We start from the raw sequence: 26015 nt of genomic DNA on the forward strand, positions 1-26015 counted from the left end.
GAGGAGGAGTGGTGAGAGTAGTAGATTTGTACCAGTACAGAGGGATAGGCCAACAAGTGATGTATGTTTCAGTAAGATTGGATTTTTAGCGTTTATAGCAATGGTTATTAATTGTACTGTAGGGATGGAACGTGTTGAAGAAAAGTGAGGTTGTGGTGGCAGCTGCAGAGAGATATTTGGGTGTGTGAGACTTGACATCAGAAGAGTTACCGGGAGTATTAAGTGGTGATGTCCCATCATTTCAGGTTGAGGGCATGAGGTAGAAGTGAGTATATTTAAATAGTGGAGAAGGGTGGTGTTAATTATTATTAATAATTTTGTATTTGTGAGTGTAGTGTTAGATGGTAGGGTTTTTCTTTATTTTCTTTTATTTTTCAGGCAAAATATAAGGGAGTTGTACTCCAGTCTAGTAGGTGGCGGTATTGCAACAAATTGGATGCCAACTGCCATTAAACCTCAACGAAGAAGAACATTCCTCCTCTGTGTTCTGCAGTGTTTGTTGCGTTGCATGACACGACATTGTGTGTTACTAGCCTTATCAAGTTTTGCACGACACCTTCTGTCTAGTATCTCTTCGGTTCCTCCAAGGATCTCCTGGGGGTTGCCATCCCCACAGCAGCCTAACTACCACGGCCTGACGATGTCTACCTGGGACGCTAAACTGAATTCTAGAGTCCACCCCTCCCGGATCCTTCATTTGCAGCCTTCGGCTTCATCCGGTCCATTCTCATTCCCTTCCTGAATACTTCTCACAATGATTACATTTCGTCAATAAATATTCTAAACTAATTTCAATGTCTGGTCCTTAAACGCGTCAAATAAAAAAATTATCACAGCCGAATTGGATTTAAATTACATTTCTTAATGTGCTCTCAGGTTACTCCAGATTACAATCTAAATAATCCAAGTTTCAGACTACAGCTTCATTTGGAATACAACATTTTACACCGGCGTTGACTACACAAATACACTGAAAAAAATATAAATGCAACATGTAAAGTGTTGATCCCATGTTTCATGAGCTGAAATAAACAATCCCAGAAATGTTCCATATGCACAAAAAGCTTATTTCTCAGTTGTTCAGTATACATTGAAATCATGCCAAAAATATAACAAAAGAACTAACATCTGTCAAGGTGAGACAAAACCTTATCAGTATACAATACATTTATGTTCTGGAGACAAAATTATATTTATTACAAAACAAATCCTACACTGTAAGAGGTTACAGTGTATGAATTTGACAGTAGTTTACAGGCAGCTCAGTGGCAAGTAAAATTCGGTATTTCATATTACAGTACACCTACTGTATAATGACACACAATACAATACCTTACAATTGACTGTATTATACCGTAGAAAAGTAAATGCTACCGTAATCAGAATGAATGAATGGATTGGTGCAAGCAGGTTGGTTGCTAAGTAGAGTGTTTACAGCATATGAATGAATATTTGGTGGCACTTTTAGAGGCATTAACAATGGCTTCGAAACTGGCAGCGACTACAGGGCAAAACTAGACCAAAAGGACATGGCAAAATGCTCAACCATGTAAGGTTAAAGACTGGCTATAACCGCATAAAAGTTAAATTGGTACAGCATTCTCACTCATGGGTGCAACAAATATAGCTTCTTACAACTCACGCTTCAAAATACCTTGCACCCACTAGTGGTCAAAAGGCTTTCCAGAGATACGGTACGGTACTGTATTAGGTGTGGTTGAATTACAGTACCATTCGAAATACAGCAATTATTTCCCCACCCACAACATTTTCCCACAATGCACCGTCATTTACAGTATGCTGCAGTAAAACATTTCAAAGTATTTTACTGTTGATAATACCCCAAATTACTGTATAAATTAAAAATGTTCCGTTACGGTGTAGATCATGTAATAAAATGGACTAACTCCTAATAAACAAATGAGCATAACCACCATCCTTTGCACACAAGTAGAAAAGACAAAGCCTCTGTTGTTCATTGTCAGAACACAAAATAACTACAACCCACAGTCCCTCTCTGTATTCAGCTTTGACCCAGTACTGACCAGATGCTTGTCATTCTCTGATATACAGTATTTTTTTTATTATATTATAATATCAACACATATTCAATATATATGTTCAGTATATTCAATAGTATATATTCAATATTCAATCATTTAATGCGTTGGTTAAAGTGTCTAAAAACACAAGGGTTGTTACAAGTTAGCCATCTGTTTGGCTCAAGTATACATTATATTGTTGGGACTTCATTATTCTGATATTAGACTCCTAATGAATTGGAATGTGAGGAAGTAACATTTTAAGACTTGTCATAAGCATGTATGAGACCCTTTTTATTTTATTTTTTATTTATTTCACCTTTATTTAACCAGGTAAACCAGTTGAGAACAAGTTCTCATTTACAACTGCGACCTGGCCAAGATAAAGCAAAGCAGTGCGATAAAAACAACAACACAGAGTTACATATGGGGTAAAACAAAACAAAGTCAAAAATACAACAGAAATACATATAATATACAGTGTGCAAATTTAGCAAGTTATGGAGGTAAGGCAATAAAATAGGCTATAGTGCAAAATAATTACAATTAGTATTAACACTGGAATGATAGATGTGCAAGAGATGATGTGCAAATAGAGATACTGGGGTACAAATGAGCAAAATAAATAACAATATAGGGATGAGGTAGTTGGGCGGGCTAATTTCAGATGGGCTGTGTACAGGTGCAGTGATCGGTAAGGTGCTCTGACAACTGATGCTTAAAGTTAGTGAGGGAGATAAGTGTCTCCAGCTTCAGAGATTTTTGCAATTTGTTCCAGTCATTGGCAGCAGAGAACTGGAAGGAATTGCGGCCAAAGGAGGTGTTGGCTTTGGGGATGACCAGTGAGATATACCCGCTGGAGCGCAGACTACGGGTGGGTGTTGCTATGGTGACCAATGAGCTAAGATAAGGCGGGGATTTGCCTAGCAGTGATTTATAGATGGCCTGGAGCCAGTGGGTTTGGCGACGAATATGTAGTGAGGACCAGCCAACAAGAGCGTACAGGTCACAGTGGTGGGTATTATATGGGGCTTTGGAGACAAAACGGATGGCACTGTGATAGACAACATCCAATTTGCTGAGTAGAGTGTTGGAGGCTATTTTGTAAATGACATCGCCGAAGTCAAGGATCGGTAGGATAGTCAGTTTTACGAGGGCATGTTTGGCAGCATGAGTGAAGGAGGCTTTGTTGCGAAATAGGAAACCGATTCTAGATTTAACTTTGGATTGGAGATTCTTAATGTGAGTCTGGAAGGAGAGTTTACAGTCTAACCAGACACCTAGATATTTGTAGTTGTCCACATACTCTAGGTCAGACCCGTCGAGAGTAGTGATTCTAGTCGGGTGGGCGGGTGCAAGCAGCGTTCGGTTGAAGAGCATGCATTTAGTTTTACTAGTGTTTAAGAGCAGTTGGAGGCTACTGAAGGAGTGTTGTATGGAATTGAAGCTCGTTTGGAGGTTTGTTAACACAGTGTCCAATGAAGGGCCAGATGTATACAAAATGGTGTCGTCTGCGTAGAGGTGGATCTGAGAGTCACCAGCAGCAAGAGCGACGTCATTGATATACACAGAGAAAAGAGTCGGCCCAAGAATTGAACCCTGTGGCACCCCCATAGAGACTGCCATAGGTCCAGACAACAGGCCCTCCGATTTGACACATTGAACTCTATCTGAGAAGTAGTTGGTGAACCAGGCGAGGCAGTCATTTGAGAAACCAAGGCTATTTAGTCTGCCAATAAGAATGCGGTGGTTGACAGAGTCGAAAGCCTTGGCCAGGTCAATGAAAACGGCTGCACAGTACTGTCTATTATCGATCGCGGTTATAATATCGTTTAGGACCTTGAGCGTGGCTGAAGTGCACCCATGACCAGCTCGGAAACCGGATTGCATAGTGGAGAAGGTACGGTGGGATTCGAAATGGTCGGTGATCTGTTTGTTGACTTGGCTTTCAAAAACATTTGAAAGGCAGGGCAGGATGGATATGGGTCTGTAACAGTTTGGATCTAGAGTGTCACCCCGTTTGAAGAGGGGGATGACCGCGGCAGCTTTCCAATCTCTGGGGATCTCAGACGTTACGAAAGAGAGGTTGAACAGGCTAGTAATAGGGGTTGCGACAATTTCGGCGGCTAGTTTTAGAAAGAAAGGGTCCAGATTGTCTAGCCCAGATGATTTGTAGGGGTCCAGATTTTGCAGCTCTTTTAGAACATCAGCTGTCTGGATTTGTGTGAAGGAGAAGCGGGGGGGGCATGGGCAAGTTGCAGCGGAGGGTGCAGAGCTGGTGGCCGGGGTAGTGGTAGCCAGGTGGAAAGCATGGCCAGCCGTAGCAAAATGCTTGTTGAAATTCTCGATTATTGTAGATTTATCGGTGGTGATAGTGTTTCCTAGTTGGACCCTTAAAGGAGTAGTCCAGCCAAATGACAAATTAAACATATTTGTTTCCTTATTGACAGCAGTCTATGGGACAAGGAGAGATTGCTATCCATTTTTACATTTACATTTTAGTCATTTAGCAGACGCTCTTATCCAGAGCGACTTACAGTTAGTGAGTACATACATTTTTCATACTGGCCCCCGGTGGGAAACGAACCCACAACCCTAGCGTTGCAAGCGCCATGCTCTACCAACTGAGCTACACAGGACTGTGTTTTTTAAAAACTTTATCACTGCCAGTAATATTAGTATTTTCTAACCAAAAGTCAATGTTCCCCAAAGTACCATCCTTTAGATTCCATGTTCCAAATCATCTCAAGCGAACTTCAAACCAAGTACTTGAGCAACCCTTTCAGAGACTTTGAAATGATTTGGGCATGAAATACAGGCCCTGCAGAAAATATACACTGAGTGTACAAAACATTAGAAACACATTTCTAATTATTGAGTTGCACCCCCTTTTGCCCTCAGAACAGCCTCAATTCATTGGGGCATGGACTCTACAAGGTGTCGAAAGCGTTCCACAGGGATGCTGGTCCATGTTGACTCCAATGCATCCCACAGTTGTGTCAAGTTGGCTGGGTGTCCTGTGAGTGGTGGACCGTTCTTGATACAGATGGAAAACTGTTGAGTGTGGAAAAACCCAGCAGCTTTGCAGTTCTTGACACAAACTGGTGTGCCTGGCACCTACTACCATACCCCATTCAAAGGCACTTAAACCTTTTGTCTTGCCCATTCACCCTCTGAATGGCACACACAATCCATGTCTCAATTGTCTCAAGGCTTAAACATTCCTTCTTTAACCTGTCTCCTCACCTTCATCTACACGGATTGAAGTGGATTTAACAGGTTACATCAATAAGGGATCATAGCTTTCACCTGGATTCACCTGGTCAGTCTATGTCACGCAAAGATCAGGTGTTCCTAATGTTTTGTACACTCAGTGTACATTGATTATTGTCTACAGTTTGGTTATGTACGCTCATCTCCACCAGGGTGTAGTATTGTTCTGTGTTATGAAATAGTAGGTTTTCTCGCCAGACCAGGGTTGTTTAGCACTGTTCGACAGTACCCATCAAATAACAACAGAAAATGATATAGAGTTTTATATAAATATTTATTGCAGGTTTAGGGGGGGAGCTATGTATGTACATGCGATTACAACAGAATACAATATAAATGTACTAAATAAATATTCCCGTGTGGATCCAACAGCTTGTAACCAAGCGTTATAGCACGAAGACGACAGTGGTACAAGTTCACTTAACAAACAGGTTTTAACTGAGCAGCATTCGCTAAGAGCAGTGAGACGTTGGGCCAATAGGTTTGCTGTCATGCAGAAGTCACTGTAGCATTCCTGTAGTGTAACTGGATCCAGCAGAATTGTGTTACGAATTAGCTGGGTTTTATTCACCAGGAAACCAACTGGAGGAAAAACAGACTGAAACAGGGCGGGACTAAGCTGAATTTGTCCGATAAGAAATGTTTATTTCCGTTGCAAAAGTTTTCCATTACAAAACGCGGTGTGCACTATTAAAATTATGTGACGCATTTACGTTTGGGAGAACTTTGAATTTACATTTCGTTATAATAGGCAAGATCAAGTATTACACCTTCATTACCAAACGCTGTAGCATTTTGGATGTCAGTTGATTAATTGGCACAAAGCAATTTTTGGAAGTGCTTTGCCACATGCTATAGCAGTTTTACAAAACGTATACATCAAAGATAAACTTCAGTTTGTTTTTGTACAGACATAAAGCATGTTTGACTGAAAGGAGACCAAATACAGGTGAGACACTGTTTCTTCAGGGGGTGTATCCTCATGATGCTACACAAGTGGTAGCGAATGTATGTAAGGTGCACCTATGTAGCTATTTCTCCTGCTCAACACTTCAAATTCACATCCTTTGTATAATCTATAAGGCCCCAGAATTAACGGTATAATTATCTGTGCACTGTGCTTCATATGGAAGTTACATTATACACTTCCAGATGACCAGCACTCTGAAATACTCGGCCCACTACTTGACAAGAATGACCCAGGTGCAGGATTCAGACGAAAGAGAACTCCAGTCTAGCATAATGGAACAGGTGACAATATCATCAATTAGTTGTTTACAAAAATGGGCTGGTTAAATCAGTCCCACGTTCTCGTACAAAGCAGTCTAAATCCGATTGTTGTCTAATTAATTCAGTGTAAATTCCCTCACGGCAGTAAGGATTTATTTAATGTATTGAAGAGTGTGACAAAACGCGCACAAATGCAAACTGAGCAAATGTACAAGCAAATAGTGCCGACTAAACATTTCTCTACATTGCGGATAAAGTGACTTTAAGCTGCATAATTGCACAACTAACAACACAACTTTGTAATTCAACAAATACTTTGTTTGGAATGCTTTAACAGACCGTAGTGTCATGTTTTTCTTTTGACATAACCACAGGGCAACTTGTGCAAAAAAGGTTTTCTCCACCCTTATCTTTAAAACCTAGTTTACTTTTGAGCCGTGAATACAAAACATATAGTCTATCATTTTGATTATCATGCACTTTTCTCTGACCCATTGTCTTCAAAATCCCAGGGGCAAACGTCAACCCTTTTAGCAGTGCTTACGGGTTGTTTGTAATTAGAACTCAGAGAGTTTTCTTGCGCTGGAGAAGTCTGTGCTACGCTGGCATGTGCGTCCTCTACCTCCCACGGGCACGCCTCCGCTCTCTTGATCTCCGACGCCTCCGGGTCTCTCATCGAGCTCCTCCGTCTCCCGGATGTTGGCACGGTGACCGGACCACCCTCTGATGACTGGCTGACACGTCGTCTTTCCGAGGGCCTGCTGGAGGAGCTCTCCTTGCTCTTTGACCTGTGCTGCTTCTCTTCCTCCCTGTCCCTTCCTCCTTTCGCTCTCTCACCCCTCTCTCCCCTTTCTTTGGAGGAGCACGAGCCTTTTCGTTTCCGCTTGGAGTGAGGGGTGGGGCTGGAGCAGGTCTTCTCCTGGCTGGGGGAGGGCGGGGCTGGGGCTTCATTGTAGTCCCAGGGACAGATGTCCACCATCAGGGTGGGCGGCTGTAGCAGACTCCCTGTGGATTTGGAGTAGTCTGAGTGGAGGATCTTGGGCTTCCCATCAGTGGGTGTGACGCTCTTCTTATGTCTGATCCTCTCTGGGGAGATGGAATCTGAATCGCCTCCCAACACTGGCTGCTCCTCAAAGGCCCAGGGGCACACCTCCGGTTTGAGTGGGAGCGGAGATCTGGGAGACCTGGGCTTCCTTGTTTCTCTGGCCTCATCTCGTTCACCCCCCTTGTCTTTGGAGCGCTGTCGGCCTGCAGGCGATTGCCCCGCGGCCCTCTGCTGCTTCTGTTGGGAGCGACTGCCCTTGGTGCTAACCGTGCCACCACCACCACCACCATCAACCCTGTGGACCGTGGTGGTCTCTCCTGGAGCAATGGACACATGCTTCTGGGACCTTCCTTCTGAGGGGGTTGGGGGGTCCTCCACATCCCAAGAGCACACCTCAGAGAGGTCATACAGGTTTCTCCCCGGCTCTGTATTGATGGACGGCTGGCTGCCACTCACCTGCTGCTTCATGATGCCCATCTTGGCCATGGGCGTCCTGGAGTACTCTACCGACTGGCTGATGATCATCTTAGGATAACACTCCATCTCGTCCACCTCAGACAGCATCCTCCCATCGCGCCCCTTGAGTCCCTTCTTGCTGGCATCCTCCGCGCTATTGGTCTTGTTGGTGAGACCAGGCATCTTCTCTTTGGCACTGGTGATGACACTCAGCGACTTCTGCATGATGGACGTCCTCAGCTGAATGGGCTTTTTGTCCACTGTGAAGTTGTGCGCGCTGGCCGACTTGCAGACCAAGGGTACTGACTCGGCCAGTTCCACCTTTGGGGCAGGCTCTGGTGACTTCTTAACCTGCCTCCTAATGAGAGATCCCAGCAAGGAACCCTCGCCGGTGGCCATTTTGTCCCCACCAGAGCCCACTCCGCCGGCAGTTTCCTCAGCTTGGTCACAAACGTGGTCGTAGCTGTGTGACTTCTTCAGGCCCAGAACCTTGTTCTTCAGAGAGTCTTCCCTGGACTTGTGACCTGAGTGGGACGAGTCGAAGGGGTTCCGTCGAAGGGTGCTGCGGTTGCTCCCGTGCTCGCTACCGACACGTTCCTCGCGGCTGCCATGCCGGTGCAAGGTCTCTGGGATCTCAGTGATGCGCCTCATGAGAGAAAGGCCCAGGCCTTTCTTGGAGCTGCGCTTCTTCTGCAGGTGTGGGTTGTTGGCCAGCATCTTCTTGCGCTTGTAGACCTCCAGTTGGGCGTAAAGCTTCTTGAGCTCGTCCTACAATGGTGACAGAGGGATGGGTTGGGAGAGATAGAGAGAAGGAAGTGGATGAGAAAACATATTGCTTGTTCAATGCGAGTTTTTTGTTGTTGTTGCTCTAGAGACATATTCTGACATCATAGACACTAAACTAACCATGGTCCAGTTCCTTGACAGACTACAACGTTGCCACAAGGTAGCGACTTCCCACAGGGTTCAGTGTTGGGGCCAATCCTGTTTTTAATCTACATGCTCTCACTCACCCAACTCCTCAGACATTACAACATCAACTTTCACTGCTTTGCTGATACTCAAGTATACATCAAAACCAAACCGGACACCATCGCCATTTTATCAAATCTAGACAGCTGCATATTTATTTGTAATGAAAAGCGCTATACAAATTACATTTGTATCACAAATTATTTACAATTCCAAATGTTCCCAAACAAAACAGCAAATGGGTGCTTCATCTAACCAGTCTCTACACTGTAAGGTGAAAATCTTGGCGCCGTACTGGATGGCAGCTGTTTTGCAAGCCGACCCAACTTTGCTATTTTGTGATTCTTTTGTCATTTATTTAACTTTATTTTCTCTAAATGTATCCGATATAATTTCTTACAACCGACAATAACTTTTTAACATCAGATCAGCAGTTACTTACCACAATTCATGCTTCAACTTTGACTCATCTGCCCTGGACTCTTTCTGTAATTCCGACCCAATTTTCAGGCTACCCAAGAGGAAACGCTGACGTTACAAAGGCAAGAGAGGGGGGATCCTGGTGGGATTAAGGAGAAGGGAGGACCGGCCACCTCTTCCCTCCATTCTACTGGCCAATCACTTGATAATAAGATGGATGACCTCCGATCGCGGATTTGCTACCAACGGGACTCTCGAAACTGCAATATTCTCAGCTTTTCTGAAGCATGGCTCTCGGACAAGTAACCCCCATGGCTATCCAACTAGATGGATTCTCCATTCACCGGGCGGACAGGACAGTGAAGTCGGGGAAATTGAGGGGGGGATGGTTTTGCCTCTTCATCAACAACCACTGGTGTGCTGACATGAGCGCGGTGGAAGTGTCAACCCATTGTTCACCCGTCTTGGAATACCTGATGGACAAATGCCAACCCTTCTAACTCCCGAGGGAGTTTTCAGCTGTTATCGTGAATGTTGTATACATTCCACCTCAGGACAAGAAAAATAACAAGCTGGCACTTAACGAACTGTACGAGGCTATAAACAAGCAAGAGGCTATGTTGCCGTCGACTTAAATTCTGCGTCATTAAGACGTGATGCCCAACTTCTATCAACACATCTCCCTCTCCACTAGGGGCGATAAAGTCCTAGACCACTGTTATTCTACCCACAAGCAAACATACAAGGCCCTCCTTCGTCCGCCATTCGGCAAATCAGATCATGACTCCGTACTCCTGCTTCCTGTTTACAAGCAGAAGCTCAAACAGCAATTACCAGTGACTCGCTCCGTTGAGAAATGGTCTCCAGAATCACAGATGATGCTACAGGACTGCTTTGCTAGTGCCATCTAGAATATGTTTCGGGACTCCACCGATAACGTCGACGAGCTAACCACCTCCATCACCGGCTTCATTAGGAAATGCATCAGCGATATTGTCCCCACAGTTAATGTTCGCTACTTCCCCAATCAAAAGCCCTGGATGTGGCATGTGGCAGGGGCTACAGTCCATTACGGATTACAAATGAAGACACAGCCGTGATCTGCAATGGAGCAGGTTGAGAACTTCAAGTTCCTCTGTGTCCAAATCACTAAGAATTAAAATGGCCCACACACATGTGCACAGTCATGAAGAAGGCACGACAGCGCCTATTCCCCCTCAGGAGGTTGAAAAGGTTTGGCATGGGCCCTCAAATGTCTACAGCTGTACCATTGAGAGCATCTTGATTGGCTGCATCACTACTTGGTACGGCAATAGCACCACCCTCGAACGCATGGCGCTACAGAGGGTGGCACGGACAGCCCAGTACATCACTGGGGCTGAGCTCCCTGCACTCCCTGCCATCCAGGACCTCTATAAAGGCCCGGAAAATCGTTAGACTAACCCACACAAGCCATAGGCTGTTCTCTCTGCCTCTGCATGGTAAGCGGTACCAGTGCATCAAATCTGACACAAACAGGCTCCTGAACAGTTTCTATCTCCATGCCATGAGACTGCTAAATAGCTACAGTTGGAAGTCTGGATCGGAAATTTACATACACTTTAGCCAAATACATTTAAACTCAGTTTTTCACAATTCCTGACATTTAATCCTAGTAAAAATTCCTTGTTTTAGGTCAGTTAGGATCACCACTCAATTTTAAGAATGTGAAATGTCAGAATAATAGTAGAGAGAATTATTTATTTCAGCTTTTATTTATTTCATCACATTCCCAGTAGGTCAGAAGTTTACATACACTCAATTAGTATTTGGTAGCATTGCCTTTAAATTGTTTAACTTGGGTCAAACGTTTCGGGTAGCCTTCCACAAGCTTCCCACAATAAGTTGGGTGAATTTTGGCCCATTCCTCCTGACAGAGCTGGTGTAACTGAGTCAGGTTTGTAGGCCTCCTTGCTCGCACACGCCTTTTCAGTTCTGCCCACAAATTATCTATATTTTCTGGATTTTTTTTTCTCATTTTGTCTGTCATAGTTGACGTGTACCTATGATGGAAATTACAGGCCTCTCTCATCTTTTTAAGTGGGAGAACTTGCACAATTGGTGGCTGACTAAATACTTTTTTCCCCCACTGTACACTGACTCTACACACACCCACTCACATACAATCGTCATATACGCTGCTGCTACTCTGTTTATCATATATCCTGATGCCTAGTCACCTTACCCCTATACATATCTACCTCTATCACTCCAGTATCCCTGCACATTGTAAATATGGTATTTGAACTTACCCTGTATATAGTATGCTTGCTTACTTACTTTATCCTGTTCTTCTTATTTTTATATCTTGTGTGTTTTTGTTCTACCTTGTTATTTTTAGCATTACATTGTTATTGATTACTGCATTGTTGGGGTTAGAGGTTGCAAGAAAGGCATTTCACTGTACTTGTGCACGTGACATGAAAACTTGAAACTTGAGTTGCCCTCCAACTTTGTGGTGCTTGTGATACTTGGAACAGGGCCGACTTAGCGCTGGGCTTGTGAGGGAGAAGGTGAGAGAGAAAGGTAAGGGATAATGTGAGGGAGAAGGTGGATCAGGAGGCTGTGGAAGTCTTTCACCCATTTAAAACTTTTAAAACTTTTACAAACCCCCCAAAAAACTAATTAAGTTTACAGAACAGAGAAAGAAAGGGAGGGACCCTGCTCACCCGTATGTCCTCGGGGTCCAGGCTGTGTTCGCTCCAGGCTGAGGTGATGCTGCTGTTGAGGTAGGACCCGGAGCGGCCCATGTCCAGCTCCTCTTCATAGGCTTCAGTGGCAATGTCATCACTCGCCTGGATCCCTGTGGACAGACACTAACGAGAGGGGGAAACAACAGACAGATTGATATTTATTTAAAATGTTCTGGTGCACTTTTCCACAGCGCGTGTCTTTTGTGAGATGAAAATGTCGCCCACAGACAAGTTTGACGTTTTCTACTTCTGAGGTTTCTAACTAAGACTTGAGAAATGAACTGTTTATTCCCCACTCAGCGAGAGTGTTTAAAATGTTCTCCACAGGACTGAAGAGATGAAATACCCAGAGGTTCAATTACAGTACGAAGCTGTTTAATGTACTGGTCATGTATTCAGTGAAAGGAGGGAGAGCAGGTTTACCTTTGGTACAAGCAGCAGCCCCAAAGTCACAGTCACGGTGAGGTGTGTGTGAGCGAAGACCAACATGAGCATCCAGTCAGGGTGCCACTGAGGGGCGAGAGTGAACCTGCAGATAAAGACCAACATTTACAATTAAAAAAAAATTCATACTGGGCCCCCGTGGGAATCAAACCCACAACCCTGGCGTTGCAAACGCCATGCTCTATCAACTGAGCTACATCCCTGCCGGCCATTCCCTCCCCTACCCTGGACGACGCTGGGCCAATTGTGCGCCGCCCATGAGTCTCCCGGTCGCGTCCGGCTGCGACAGAGCCTGGATTCAAACCAGGATCTCTAGTGGCACAGTTAGCACTGCGATGCAGTGCCTTAGACCACTGCGCCACTCAGATAAAGACCAACATGAGCATCCAGTCAGGGTGCCAATGAGGGGCGAGAGTGAACCTGCAGATAAAGACCAACAGGTTTTCTTCAGGACACTATTATCTACAGTGAGGGGGAAAAAGTATTTGATCCCCTGCTGATTTTGTACGTTTGCATACTGACAAAGAAATTATCAGTCTATCATTTTAATGGGAGGTTTATTTGAACAGTGAGAGACAGAATAACAACAAAAAAATCCAGAAAAACGCGTGTCAAAAATGTTATAAATTGATTAGCATTTTAATGAGGGAAATAAATATTTGACCCCCTCTCAATCAGAAAGATTTCTGGCTCCCAGGTGTCTTTTATACAGGTAACAAGCTGAGATTAGGAGCACTCCCTTTAAGAGTGTGCTCCTAATCTCAGCTCGTTACCTGTATAAAAGACACCTGTCCACAGAAGCAATCAATCAATCAGATTCCAAACTCTCCACCATGGCCAATACCAAAGAGCTCTCCAAGGATGTCAGGGACAAGATTGTAGACCTACACAAGGCTGGAATGGGCTACAAGACCATCGCCAAGCAGCTTGGTGAGAAGGTGACAACAGTTGGTGCGATTATTTGCAAATGGAAGAAACACAAAATAACTGTCAATCTCCCTCGGCCTGGGGCTCCATGCAAGATCTCACCTCGTGGATTTGCAATGTTCATGAGAACGGTGAGGAATCAGCCCAGAACTACACAGGAGGATCTTGTCAATGATCTCAAGGCAGCTGGGACCATAGTCACCAAGAAAACAATTGGTAACACACTACGCCGTGAAGGACTGAAATCCTGCAGCGCCCGCAAGGTCCCCCTGTTCAAGAAAGCACATATACAGGCCCGTCTGAAGTTTGCCAATGAACATCTGAATGATTCAGAGGAGAACTGGGTGAAAGTGTTGTGGTCAGATAAGACCAAAATGGAGCTCTTTGGCGTCAACTCAACTCGTCGTGTTTGGAGGAGGAATGCTGCCTATGACCCCAAGAACACCATCCCCACCGTCAAACATGGAGGTGGAAACATTATGCTTTGGGGGTGTTTTTCTGCTAAGGGGACAGGACAACTTCACCGCATCAAAGGGATGATGGACGGGGCCATGTACTGTCAAATCTTGGGTGAGAACCTCCTTCCCACAGCCAGGGCATTAAAAATGGGTTGTGGATGGGTATTCCGGCATGACAATGACCCAAAACACACGGCCAAGGCAACAAAGGAGTGGCTCAAGAAGAAGCACATTAAGGTCCTGGAGTGGCCTAGCCAGTCTCCAGACCTCAATCCCATAGAAAATCTGTGGAGGGAGCTGAAGTTTCGAGTTGCCAAACGTCAGCCTTGAAACATTAATGACTTGGAGAAGATCTGCAAAGAGGAGTGGGACAAAATCCCTCCTGAGATGTGTTAAAACTTGGTGGCCAACTACAAGAAACGTCTGACCTCTGTGATTGCCAACAAGGTTTTTGCCACCAAGTACTAAGTCATGTTTTGCAGAGGGGTCAAATACTTATTTCCCTCATTAAAATGCAAATAAATTTATAACATTTTTGAGATGCGTTTTTCTGGAATTGTTTTATTGTTATTCTGTCTCTCACTGTTCAAATAAACCTCCCATTAAAATTATAGACTGATCATGACTTTGTCAGTGGGCAAACGTACAAAATCAGCAGGGGATCAAATACTTTTTCCCCCTCACTGTATGTGTAACAGAGTGCATTATATTCTGCCCCAAGCAGGGCTGGAACTCACAACCTTCTGCACAACAACACGCCACTCAAAAGCCAACTGTCTTAGCCAACAGAGAAAGAGACTCTGTGAGCAACAGTTGGCTTTTAGATCTCAGGTTAGGTGATGCGACCGGATGTACTCCAGTCAACATTCTACAGATGAGTTTCACATCCACTACATAAAGATCTTCACTATCTGACATGAGTAGCCAGGGGGCTCAGGGACAAAGAGCACTGGCTTCTACCCTCCCTACGAAGACGTAAGACTGGACTTGATCCTTTTTCTTTGGAGCTTATGGATTTATCTTTCTTTTACAATACGTCTTTCTATTCCGTTGATCTCCCTGACTCAATGGGTTTTGGTCACTGAGTATCGGTCATTGGTTCAATTCTCGGAAAGAGTAGAAGCCTACTTGAATAGGAGAGGGATGCAAATATCCATGATTTGCATGAAGCCAAAAATGGTGTGGAAAACCAAAAGCACCAGGATGTACTCTAATTAAAAACAGTGCTTTGCATAGCATAGATAAAAGGTCTGGCTAGGTACAGCAGGCTGTACACACCAGGATATGAATCATGAAAGAGTTTAATTGTGTACAAAAGGATGATATACTGGCAAGTAACGTGACGGATGCACAGAGGGGGTGAGAGAGACGCAGAGAGAACTTCAAATCCAACAGCGGACAGAAGACAGATGATTGAATGAAGCCTCCACCACTAACCATGCAGTGGAGTCTATCTCTCTGCTCTTTAACATGAGTTGTGTTATTAGCCCAGATGAGCAGTACCTCAACAGTAAATGTTGCATTACAAGGAGTGGCCACTCAGTCATCACTGTATGATGCGGATATTAATTATGTGAAAGCTTCTAATGCCATTGATGGGAGCAAAAACCCAAATGCCATCCAAGGATCGTGCACCCACACGAATTCGGAGACCGACCCCTGGTGGAGAGTGAACCTGCTGGATGTGTACAAAGTGACTGCTGTTGTCATCACCAACAGAAACAGCTTTTCTGAGAGGCTCAATGGTGCAGAGATCCGTATTGGTAATTCACTGGAGAACAATGGCAACAACAACAGCATATGTACAGTCATCTCCAACATCACAGCAGGAAATACCGAGACCTTCCAGTGTAACGAGATGGAGGGACACTATGTCAGTGTGATCATCCATGGCACTGACAAAATTCTCACTCTGTGTGAGGTGGAGGTATATGGCAGTCTAGCAGGATACTGTTCATCTGCAACATGCCTCCCTCATGACGAGTATCACTTTGTGAACCAAAATAAGAATTGGACTGAAGCACAGAGTTACTGCAGAAATAACTACACTGACCTGGCCACCATAGACAACGTGGAGGACTTGGCCAGACAGATGATGACTGTACACAGTGGTTATACTGAAGCAGCCTGGATAGGGTTAAAGAAGGGAGAGTGGCAGTGGTCAGAGAATGATTGCAGTGAGAGATATTTCAACTGGCACCAAGACGAACCAAATAACGGGAGAAGGAACGAGGACTGTGTGATGATGAGCAACGGTGGTCAATGGAATAAATCCAATTGCAACAATTTACATGTGTTTATCTGCTATGACAGGCTGAACAGTTCTGGTAAGACATTCCACTTGATTAATAATACTCTGATGACTTGGAGAGATGCTCAGATGTACTGTAGGGAGCATCACACAGACCTGGCCAGTGTGAGGAACCAGACTGAGAATGAGGAGATATGTAGACTGGCTAATGGTCACTGTGTGTGGATCGGCTTGTTCAGAAGCTCCTGGAAGTGGTCGGACCAGAGTAACTCCTCATTCAGAAACTGGCATGAGGGACAACCCAATAACGTCGGAGGGAATCAGACTTGTGCTGTGACATTGATGAACTATTCAGGGCGTTGGGGTTATCAGAAGTGTGATGAAGAACGACCTTTCTTCTGTTACTACAGTGAGTGGCCCTCTCCTCTGTTCATGGCATCTCTAATGTTGCTGAGTTATGGAGAAAACTACAGCTACACCTCTGAACGTGTTATAACAGCCTTTCTCACACCTCTCCTCAGGGACACCTAGACAGTTCAACTATGTTGTTATAGCCCTTAACTAGCTCACCTGATTCACCTATTCAAGGGCTTGATGATTAGTTGACCAGTTGAATCAGGTGCGCTAGATCTAGAATAAATCAAATGCATGGTATGGCTGGGATCCCAGAGTGAAGGTTTGAAAAAAGGCTCGTTTTTTTTTTTCTCAGATAAGGCGATCCTGATTCATCAGAATAAGACGTGGAAAGATGCCCAGGCCTACTGCAGAGAGCACCACAACGACCTGGTCTCTGCCCACTCTGAGGAGATCCAGAGATGGGTGGAGGCCAGGGCCAAGAGGTCCTCCACTCCTCATGTGTGGCTGGGCCTGCGCTACACCTGCACCTTGAACATCTGGTTCTGGGTCAGTGGAGAGGCCACCTGCTACCACAACTGGGCTCCGGGAAACGGGACCGTCACGGAGGACTGTGGGAAAACCGGAGCGGGGAGAACCGGGGCGGTAGAGAAAGATGGACGTCACCAGTGGGTCAGTCTGCCTGACACCGAGGAGCTCAACTTCATCTGCAGCACCTCTAACTAACAGGTAGTAGAACCTGGACCCAGCTCTAGCACGGTGGCTTTCCCAGACACAGACTTGGCCTGGACCTGGACTTAAAAGCAGAGAAGAATCTCTATTGAGAATGCTTCTTAGTCCAGGTCTAGGCCAAATCTGTGTCTGGGAAACCGGCCCTCAGTCTTCAGATCCAGATATTTCATTCATAGAACTTTCTAGGAGCATGTTGCTGTCGTAGCTTTTGAAAAAGAAAAGCCTCCCACTCTAGGAGCTCAGACGCAATAATTTAATAACCAAAGTTTGGTCAGACCAGCTGTCTTCATCAGGGTATAATGACAAACACTGCGGGTCACTAGTTTATATAGTGTCAAAGGACACACGCAGGTGTCTGTAATCATGGCCGGGTGTGGCCTGATAGCATTGGTTGCTTTACAGATATAAATAGAACATACGATCATAGATACGATTGGTTACACAGGCCTACAAACATTTACAATGGATAGCAAAAACACAAGAATGGCTTCAAATCAAAGTCTACGTTGAGATCGAAGGGAGCAAGGGTCTTCAAATGAAAGATCCAGGCAGCCTCTCGTTTTAACAATCAATTGTCAAGATCGTAACTTTACCACTTTTTGTTTGACATTATATTGTATTGTGTGTGACTTAATAATGATTAGATTTGATAGATTATGTTTAAGGAAAACATCTTTGTTTTATCTTTGAGTTTGGTTATTTACATCCTTTTCACATATTTGGTCCAAACGTTTTATTAGTCTTTTAATCACATATAAATCACTCATAAAATGGATGATCGTTGTTGATGTTGTTCTTTTAGTGTCAGTAGTAATGCTGTGTAAGTATGTGATGTTGGATGGTGTTTTAAATGTCATATTTTGATGCTGTTTTGAACTATTTATTTTTTGTTTAAGGGATTGTTTTACTATTATTGATTCATCGCCAATGTGGCTAAAAAAAAAAATATATATATATATACTGTATATATTTGTCAAGTTGCTGTGTAATAAAAATAAATAAAAAACTTCAGTGGGCGTGGTTTATATAGCTAGATAGCTACTCTACTGGTGCCAAAATGTGACTGTAGGGCAGGGGTGTCAAACGTACGGCCCGCGGGCCGGATTAGGCCCGCAAACGGGTTTAATCCGGCCAGCGAGATGATTGAGAAAAAAAAACTTTTTTTTTTTAAGTATAAAAATGTGCTGCAATTTTTCAATAAAATAAACTGCTGTTCCAATTGCGTCCACTGGATGGCGCAATAGCAATTGTGTTAAGCAAGCAAACTGTTTATACCGGGGCAGAGCAAGTAGGTCAAGCACGTGCAGCCAATGAGCTACTTTGTTTTGCCCGCGATATTTATTACGGCTTCTACTCTTAACATTATGTGCTTTGGCACCCTCATTGCCCCAATATGTCTCTGTCAAAAAAGAGAAAAGTGGACGCAGAGTGCAGAGTGTTCCAAGAAAAATGGTCATCCTATTTAATCACGGAATTGAATGGGAAAGCTGTATGTTTGGTGTGTTCAGAGCATGTTGCAGTGCTGAAAGAATATAACCTTCGTCGCCACTATGTGAGTCTTCATGCCGACAAATATGACAACTTTCAAGGACAGCGGAGATGAGAGAAGGTGAATGAACTGTTGGCGGGTCTGAAGAAACAGCAGTCTGTGTTTACTCACAGCCGAGACATCAGTGACGCTGCAGTGAAAGCTAGCTACCTCATTGCTAATGAAATCGCAGTGGCTTCAAAACCATTTAGTGAGGGTGAATTTGTAAAAACATGCATGATGAAGACAGCGGAGATTGTGTGCCCTGAAAAGCAGCAGGCTTTTGCAAATATCAGCCTGACAAGAAACACAGTTGGAGACAGGATTTCCGATCTTTCAGTGGATTTGGACAGCCAGTTGAAGCAAAAAGTAAAGTCATTTATTGCGTTTTCGGTTGCAATTGATGAAAGCACGGACATTACAGATGTTGCACAACTGGCCATTTTTTCATCCGCGGAGTTGATGACACATTGACCGTCACCGAGGAGTTCATGGAGTTGGTGCCGATGACAGATACAACGACAGCAGCTGATATTTTTACCGCACTCGTCGGCGCGCTGGACAGGGTCGGAGTGGACTGGTCCCGCGCTGTCAACCTGGCTACAGATGGTGCGCCCTCAATGATCGGGAAAAAAGCAGGCGTTGTGACAAAGTTCAGAGAGAAAGTGCAATCTGCAAATGGAGGACGTGATTTTTTGACTTTTCACTGTATTTTGCACCAGGAGGCTTTGTGTTGCAAGTCATTAAAGATGGATAACGTCATGAAGGTGGTCATCCAAACTGTTAATTTCATCCGATCCAGAAGCCTGAATCACCGTCAGTTTGACAGCCTTCTCAGAGAGAAAGACCACATCTATGGCCTGCCATACCACACTGAGGTAAGGTGGTTAAGCCGAGGTGCTGTGCTGAGGCGTTTCTTTGATTTACGAGAAGAAAGTGAACAGTTCATGGAAGAAAAGGGCAAACCAGTGTTAGAATTTCATTCCGCAGAATGGATGCCGGACCTTGCATTTATGGTGGATGTTACAGAGCACCTGAATAACTTGAACAAACAGCTGCAAGGGCGCAACAAAGTTGTCACGCAGTATTATGACAGCATACGTTCTTTCAAGTTGAAGCTGTCATTGTGGGAGACGCAACTTGCCGGTGGTGATGCAGCTCACTTCCCCTGTCTGAAAAATGTGTGCGCGACCCAACATGTGGCAGACATGAAGCGGTTCAAAGATAAAATAACTGGACTGTTACGGGAGTTTGAGCAACGCTTTCAGATTTATGTTTATATGTTTTTATGTTGATGTGCTATTGTTTTTAATTGATTTTATTTTATTTGTATATTTAACCTATTCTTGACTCTGTGGTTCTTGCACTTGTTTGGGGAACAGGATTTCATTATTTTTATCTACATTTCTGCCTGAGAAATGACACCCTGATATAGTTCTGTGATCTGTGAAACAGTTCTGTTAATCACTGAGGCATTGTGTGTTTGTGTGTTCTTTTTCTTTAGAATTTTCAAATAAACTTGACGTGTTTTATGATTAATAGTGATGTTGTGCTTGTACTATTTTGGACACACTGTCCTCAGGCTCCAGCTTTATGTTGTATGTTGATTGTATTAAAACAAAGAAAACAATCTGAAGTTGTTGTTTTTAAGTTATATATATACCATGATTTTTCCGGTCCGGCCCACTTGGGAATAGATTTTCCTCCATGTGGCCCCTGAGCTAAAATGAGTTTGACACCCCTGCTGTAGGGTGTCAGCAAATATAATTAAAAGTTTACCCTATTCATCTATGGCAAAGATATGTTTCCCCTTTCATCTGGTGTTAACTAGTTACTGGCTAGCTGGGTCTTCAGCCATTCACTCTGTACCAGTACTCTGTATATAGCCTCCCTACTGTTATTTTATTGCTGCTCTTTCATTATTTTTATTTTATTTTTACTTAACACTTATTTTTCATAAAACTGCACTGTTGGTTAAGGGATTGTAAGTAAGCATTTCACTATAAGGTCTACACCTGTTGTATTCGGCGCATGTGACAAATAACATTTGATTTGATTGGTTTAATGGTCCAGTAATAACATACCTGATTGGTGCTGGTGCACAGGATCTCCACCAGAACAGCCTCGTCGGTGCCCGCCCCTTTCATGGCCTTCCTCAGCTCCTTGGCAGAGTAGATGTGGGGTGGATCTAGCATGGCCACGACGGCCATCTCAAAGCTACCAGTCAGCTCCTTCTTCAACACCTCCTCCAACTCCTTAGTATGGACAATACATAGAACAGACAAGTCTCAAAAAGATTTCCTTGTGCAAACCCTGTGGTATAGTGGTAACACACCTGCTGCTATCACATGTATGCCTCCCCACCAGAGATCAGGGTTCAATCCCTGCATCGTCCGGTCTCCCCTCTATTTCTGTACTGTCTAAATGGAATTCCACTCTCCTTTAAACAAACAAAAAAAAGTGTTGTTTTCCTCGATTCCTATATACATTTTCCTACTCCAATGCATTTCAAGGAGGCAAGCAAAGAGGACACAAGGAATTAAGAAAAATCTAGGAAAGGCAAAATTCTGCACAATGGCATTGACATCCATTTTTTTTTTTTTACATTTACATGTTAGTATTTCCATCACTCATTCACCGTACTAACTCATCATTTGGGACATCCATCTTGTGCTCCAAAAAGTACTTCTACCCTACAACTCGAATGAAGCATGCTATAGTCGTAAAGCACTCTGCATGTCATATAAAAGGTCTTAATGTGTTGACGTCACGAGTCTATGGATGAGAAACGACTCACATCGTCATACTTCTCAAAGTATGCGTGCTTGATTTCCAAGCGCTGTGCTGATGAACGATTGGCCAGGATCTCAATGATGGCCTCCTCATCCGTCCCTGTGGAGATTAATCAGAAAGACATTTAAATACAAATTAATAAGGTTGCAAGCCGATGATCCATGGACGCTCAAACTATCTATTTATTTAGTGCAAATAAATAAAAATCAGTCAATTGTCCTGTTATCATTGTATAATCTGACAATCTTTACATTGCTGCATAATTGACTCATATTGGTGGATAGATCATGATTAGGTCACTTTATTTCTGATCAGATGGGTGATGTCATGTCATAGAGGCGTCCATCAGTGATGTGCAAGCTAATATGACCCAATGTAAGGGACTGTATGGAAGATAATGACAGTTTCCTGAACCAATCCTCAGTACTGCTGGTTTTCATCCTGCCCCTCTAAATCAGGAACTGATTCAGACCTGGGCTGGGACATCTATCTGGCCAATCAGTGACATTGATTAATCAATTCATTAGGGAGACGAGAAAAACGTCGGTACTGTCGACCTCCAGGCTCGGATTTGAGAACCCTATAGCCTTTGACCTAGATTAATGCTTGAATAGGAATATACGAGTCTATACACTTACCCAAACCTTTGCAGGATTTGCGGATGGCCTTGACATCAGCCATGACATCGAAATCCTCATAGGGGGTAATGGTTGGCTATATGGGGAAACGTTCAGAACCAGGACACCAATGACACTAATATAACATGATATACAAAAATATGTGCTTTCCCATGATACATCTGTCTCAATTAAAAAAATATTATAATAATTATGCCACATAATTAATCCTAAAATTATGCAGTCTTTTCTGTATAGATCATGTGTGGGGCGGCAGGTAGCTTAGTGGTTAAGAGCGTCAGTAACCGAAAGGTCGCTGGTTCTAATCCCAGAGTCTGTCGATGTGCCCTTGAGCAAGGCACTTAACCCTAATTGCTCCTGTAAGTCGCTCTGGATAAGAGAGTCTGCTAAATGACGTAAATGTAATGTGAGAAAGAATTTTCCTTCATGGTTGAGTACAGTAGGCTAGATTCCCCTCTCTGTTCCTAGTCTAGTAAAGGGTGCAGTCTCTGTGAGCTGAGTCATGGGGCAGTTGCATATTGATACAAAGCTACAGGGCCTCAGCATCCCTTCCACGCCCACCCTCCACAAAGACAATGCAGCCTTATTGATCATTGAGAGTAGAACTTTCTGGAAATTCCAGAGAGAAGCAGCCTACTCAAGCTGCCACGCTCCTAACACTCATTTGTTATACAGATGGTAGGCCTATGAATAGGCCTGCTGCATAGCCTACATATATAAAACAGGCTATGATAAACAGTAGGCCATTTATGGATAAGTTATGTTCCACTCATACACAAATCATATATGAAGGCTACCATTCACATATATTTTCTAAAACGAACATTTTAAAGCATTAAAATGAGTTGATAACCAATAACAATGTGATAGGAAGAATGAAGGTAAATGGCCTACATTCTAACATAATATAAATAACGACATTATCTTCGACATGTAGATTATTGATTCAGTCGAGTGGTTCATAGACCTACTTAAAAGATGCGTTGCAGCCTTGGTTTACTTCCCGACTACACTGCAGCATCAAATACGCTACTAGGCCTAGAGCGTTCACAAAAAGCTGATAACGCATTTATAAGAAAACTGTCAAAAACTTGACTCACTTGGACGTTGCCCATGTTGCAACTCTGTTTTCAACCCAGCGAAGACGATGTACAGTGTCGGTCCGGTCAGTGTCCTCCTCGATATTCACCCTCGAAGAAGTTGATTCTGCACACGCAGGACCAGCCCTGACCGCTACTGCGTAGCTGACGTCACCAGTGTTTATCAATTTAGTAGGCTAATAACAACACTCCTGAAAGCGTTTAGTGATCATCCTATCTAGTAGCTGCTGAACTTCAACAATTTCGGTTTGTGTACTATGATTTAATAAATTAAAAGCATTCATTTACTGTATTACCACTGTAGATAACATAAGAAGAATAGGATACTACTTTTATATGGAATTGATAGCAACTAAACCATAAACGGTGTTAAGAATGAACAAAAATTCGGGAGAGAGGACCAGACTTGAACGCAACACTTAACTACAGTAGTTGCCTTGAATGCAGTTCCCAACTAACTCAACAAGCACCAGCTGCAACTCATTGCTAATCAGCCTCCACACCTGTCCTCACTCTCCTTAATCACAACTGCCACCCTACTTAAACCTGGCCAAACTAACATTCCTCCTCTGGCCGACTAGTCACTGACCCGGGTGGCTGAAGGTGGAGGACAGACGATGTCTAACAGACAGCTGTGGGATAAAGAGACTTGGCTGGGGGAGGAGGAATGGAAGGAAAAAGAGAGGCAGAGGAGGTCTAAGAGAGAGAGGGCGGAAGATTGTGAGCTTGAGTCGGGGGGAAAATGGCGGGGAGAAGGTTTGGTAAAGAAGAATGGTAGGAAATGTAAGCAAAGTGAGCTGAAGACAGGAGGAGAGTGGCGCAGCGGTTTAAGGCACTGCATCTCAGTGCTTGGGGCTTCACTACAGACCCCCTGGTTTGATTCCAGTCTGTATCACAACCGGCCGTGATTGTGAGTCCCATAGGGCGGCGCACAATTGGCCCAGCGTCGTCCGGTGTAGGCCGTCATTGTAAATAAGAATTTGTTCTTAACTGACTTGCCTAGTTAAATAAAGGTTGTTGTTTTTTAAGGGGGGGGGGGTGACGTATCGGAGGTGGTAGGTGTGGTGAAGTACTCTGAGTCAGAGGGTCAGGATAAAGATGAGTCTGTGACAGTAGAAGTGAAGTTTGTGGAAAAAGTGGATCCTTGCCTTTTGGCTGATCCATTTGTGGTTTCAAGATGGGTGAAAAAAAGCGTTGGGTATAGTGGAATCGGTGAGGGTAATGTGGTATCGTGTCGAATGCTGGTGGGTATTGCTGTCGATCAAAGAATCCCTTAGACTGGATCGTGTTCAAAGGCCTTTATTCAAACCACGAGGTTCCAGCGTAAGTACGGACACAATATCCGGAGAATCAGACCCCAAATAAATCTTGCTGCATTCTAACTCTTCGTCAGTGCTCCCCCCTTTATATAGCCCAAGAGTTGACTGGCTCCCTCTACTGGTCAATCCCCGTATCTTACCACCCCCTTCCTGTCTGTCATAGGTGACGTCACGCTAAAACCTTCCCTCTGGATAGCAATAATCAACCTTCCATTTCTTCATGCAAAACATTTAACAAAGACATAATTTTAATACACTACATATTCCCCCCTTCGAGACAAAACTAAAAAGTCTCGACAACAATAGGATTATGACCAGTAACAATTTATCCCATTGAGTATCTTTAACCTTTAAATACCTTTCTATGAAATAACTGTTTCTGAAGTGTGAACACATTACTATGAATTATGAAGAAATCTCTATGGAGTGTAAGAGCGAAAAACTGTCCGGCAGCCATCCATCCATATCAATCAAGACAGTAAAATTCTCTCACCGTTCCTCTGCCCCAGGCAACCACCGTCGGTACTCCAGATAACCTCATAACTCATGTAAATGCATTTGAAACTATGATGTAATTAAATACCCATGTAAACAAAATCCTATCCATAAATATCCACTCTCAGGCTGGTCAACCCATAGGACCTGAAAGGGAATCTCTCCCTGCGTAACCCTCTGTCCCTAACCCCATCGAAATAAACAAAAGCATCTACGATCCTCATCTGCATTCAATAACATCAAACATAATTCTACTAAAATCAATACCTAAGAATATGACACAATTATGTATTACACATCAAATATGTCTATATTTCATTGCAGACACTGGAATGTAGTCCACTACACTTCATCTCCCTGTAGTGTCTCCTTCCAATGGACTTGTTCTTGTTGATGATGGAATCAGCCACACCCTCCTTGTTTCATCTCCTCCAGTCATATTGTCTTTGTTTGAGTATTTCAATCTCCACATTTTCTCCCAAAAGCCTCTGGAAGAAAAAGAAAAAGACCAAACAGTATCTTTCCCAAAAAACACTTTCAAATTAAACATCACTATCCACTAAGACTATAAAACTGATATATAAATGATGCATGAATCACATAAACCCATTCCCCCCTTGATTCATAAATCATACTAACAATCACACTAATATTTAAAAAAACATTGTAAAATGATCAAATAATCAAAAAGGATATTTATCCATCAGTAGTCCATCTAGATCCCCTCGTCCATCTTCGTCCAGATCAGGAACAATCAACAACGGCATCTGAGTGTTGTCTCCAGGCATCACAACACCAACCCATCT

The 26015-nt window shown here is 43.6% G+C and overlaps 1 protein-coding gene across 1 annotated transcript; it reads right to left on the reverse strand.

The window, feature by feature from the left end:
- Positions 1–7017: 7017 nt before the first annotated feature.
- LOC311146319 (uncharacterized protein) lies at positions 7018–23498 on the reverse strand (the record flags this gene model as incomplete). The annotated part of the gene is made up of 8 exons (XM_084182808.1): positions 23396–23498; positions 22296–22371; positions 21662–21756; positions 21066–21119; positions 20949–21004; positions 12594–12699; positions 12147–12293; positions 7018–8814 (listed from the first exon to the last, which is right to left on the reverse strand). The coding sequence occupies exons 1-8, from the start codon at positions 23408–23410 to the stop codon at positions 7018–7020; spliced, it is 2346 nt and encodes a 781-aa protein (XP_084038934.1). The 5' UTR covers positions 23411–23498.
- Positions 23499–26015: the final 2517 nt, after the last annotated feature.

Source organism: Coregonus lavaretus (assembly GCF_964263955.1).
Source record: "Coregonus lavaretus genome assembly, chromosome: 19".
Taxonomy (NCBI): domain Eukaryota; kingdom Metazoa; phylum Chordata; class Actinopteri; order Salmoniformes; family Salmonidae; genus Coregonus; species Coregonus lavaretus.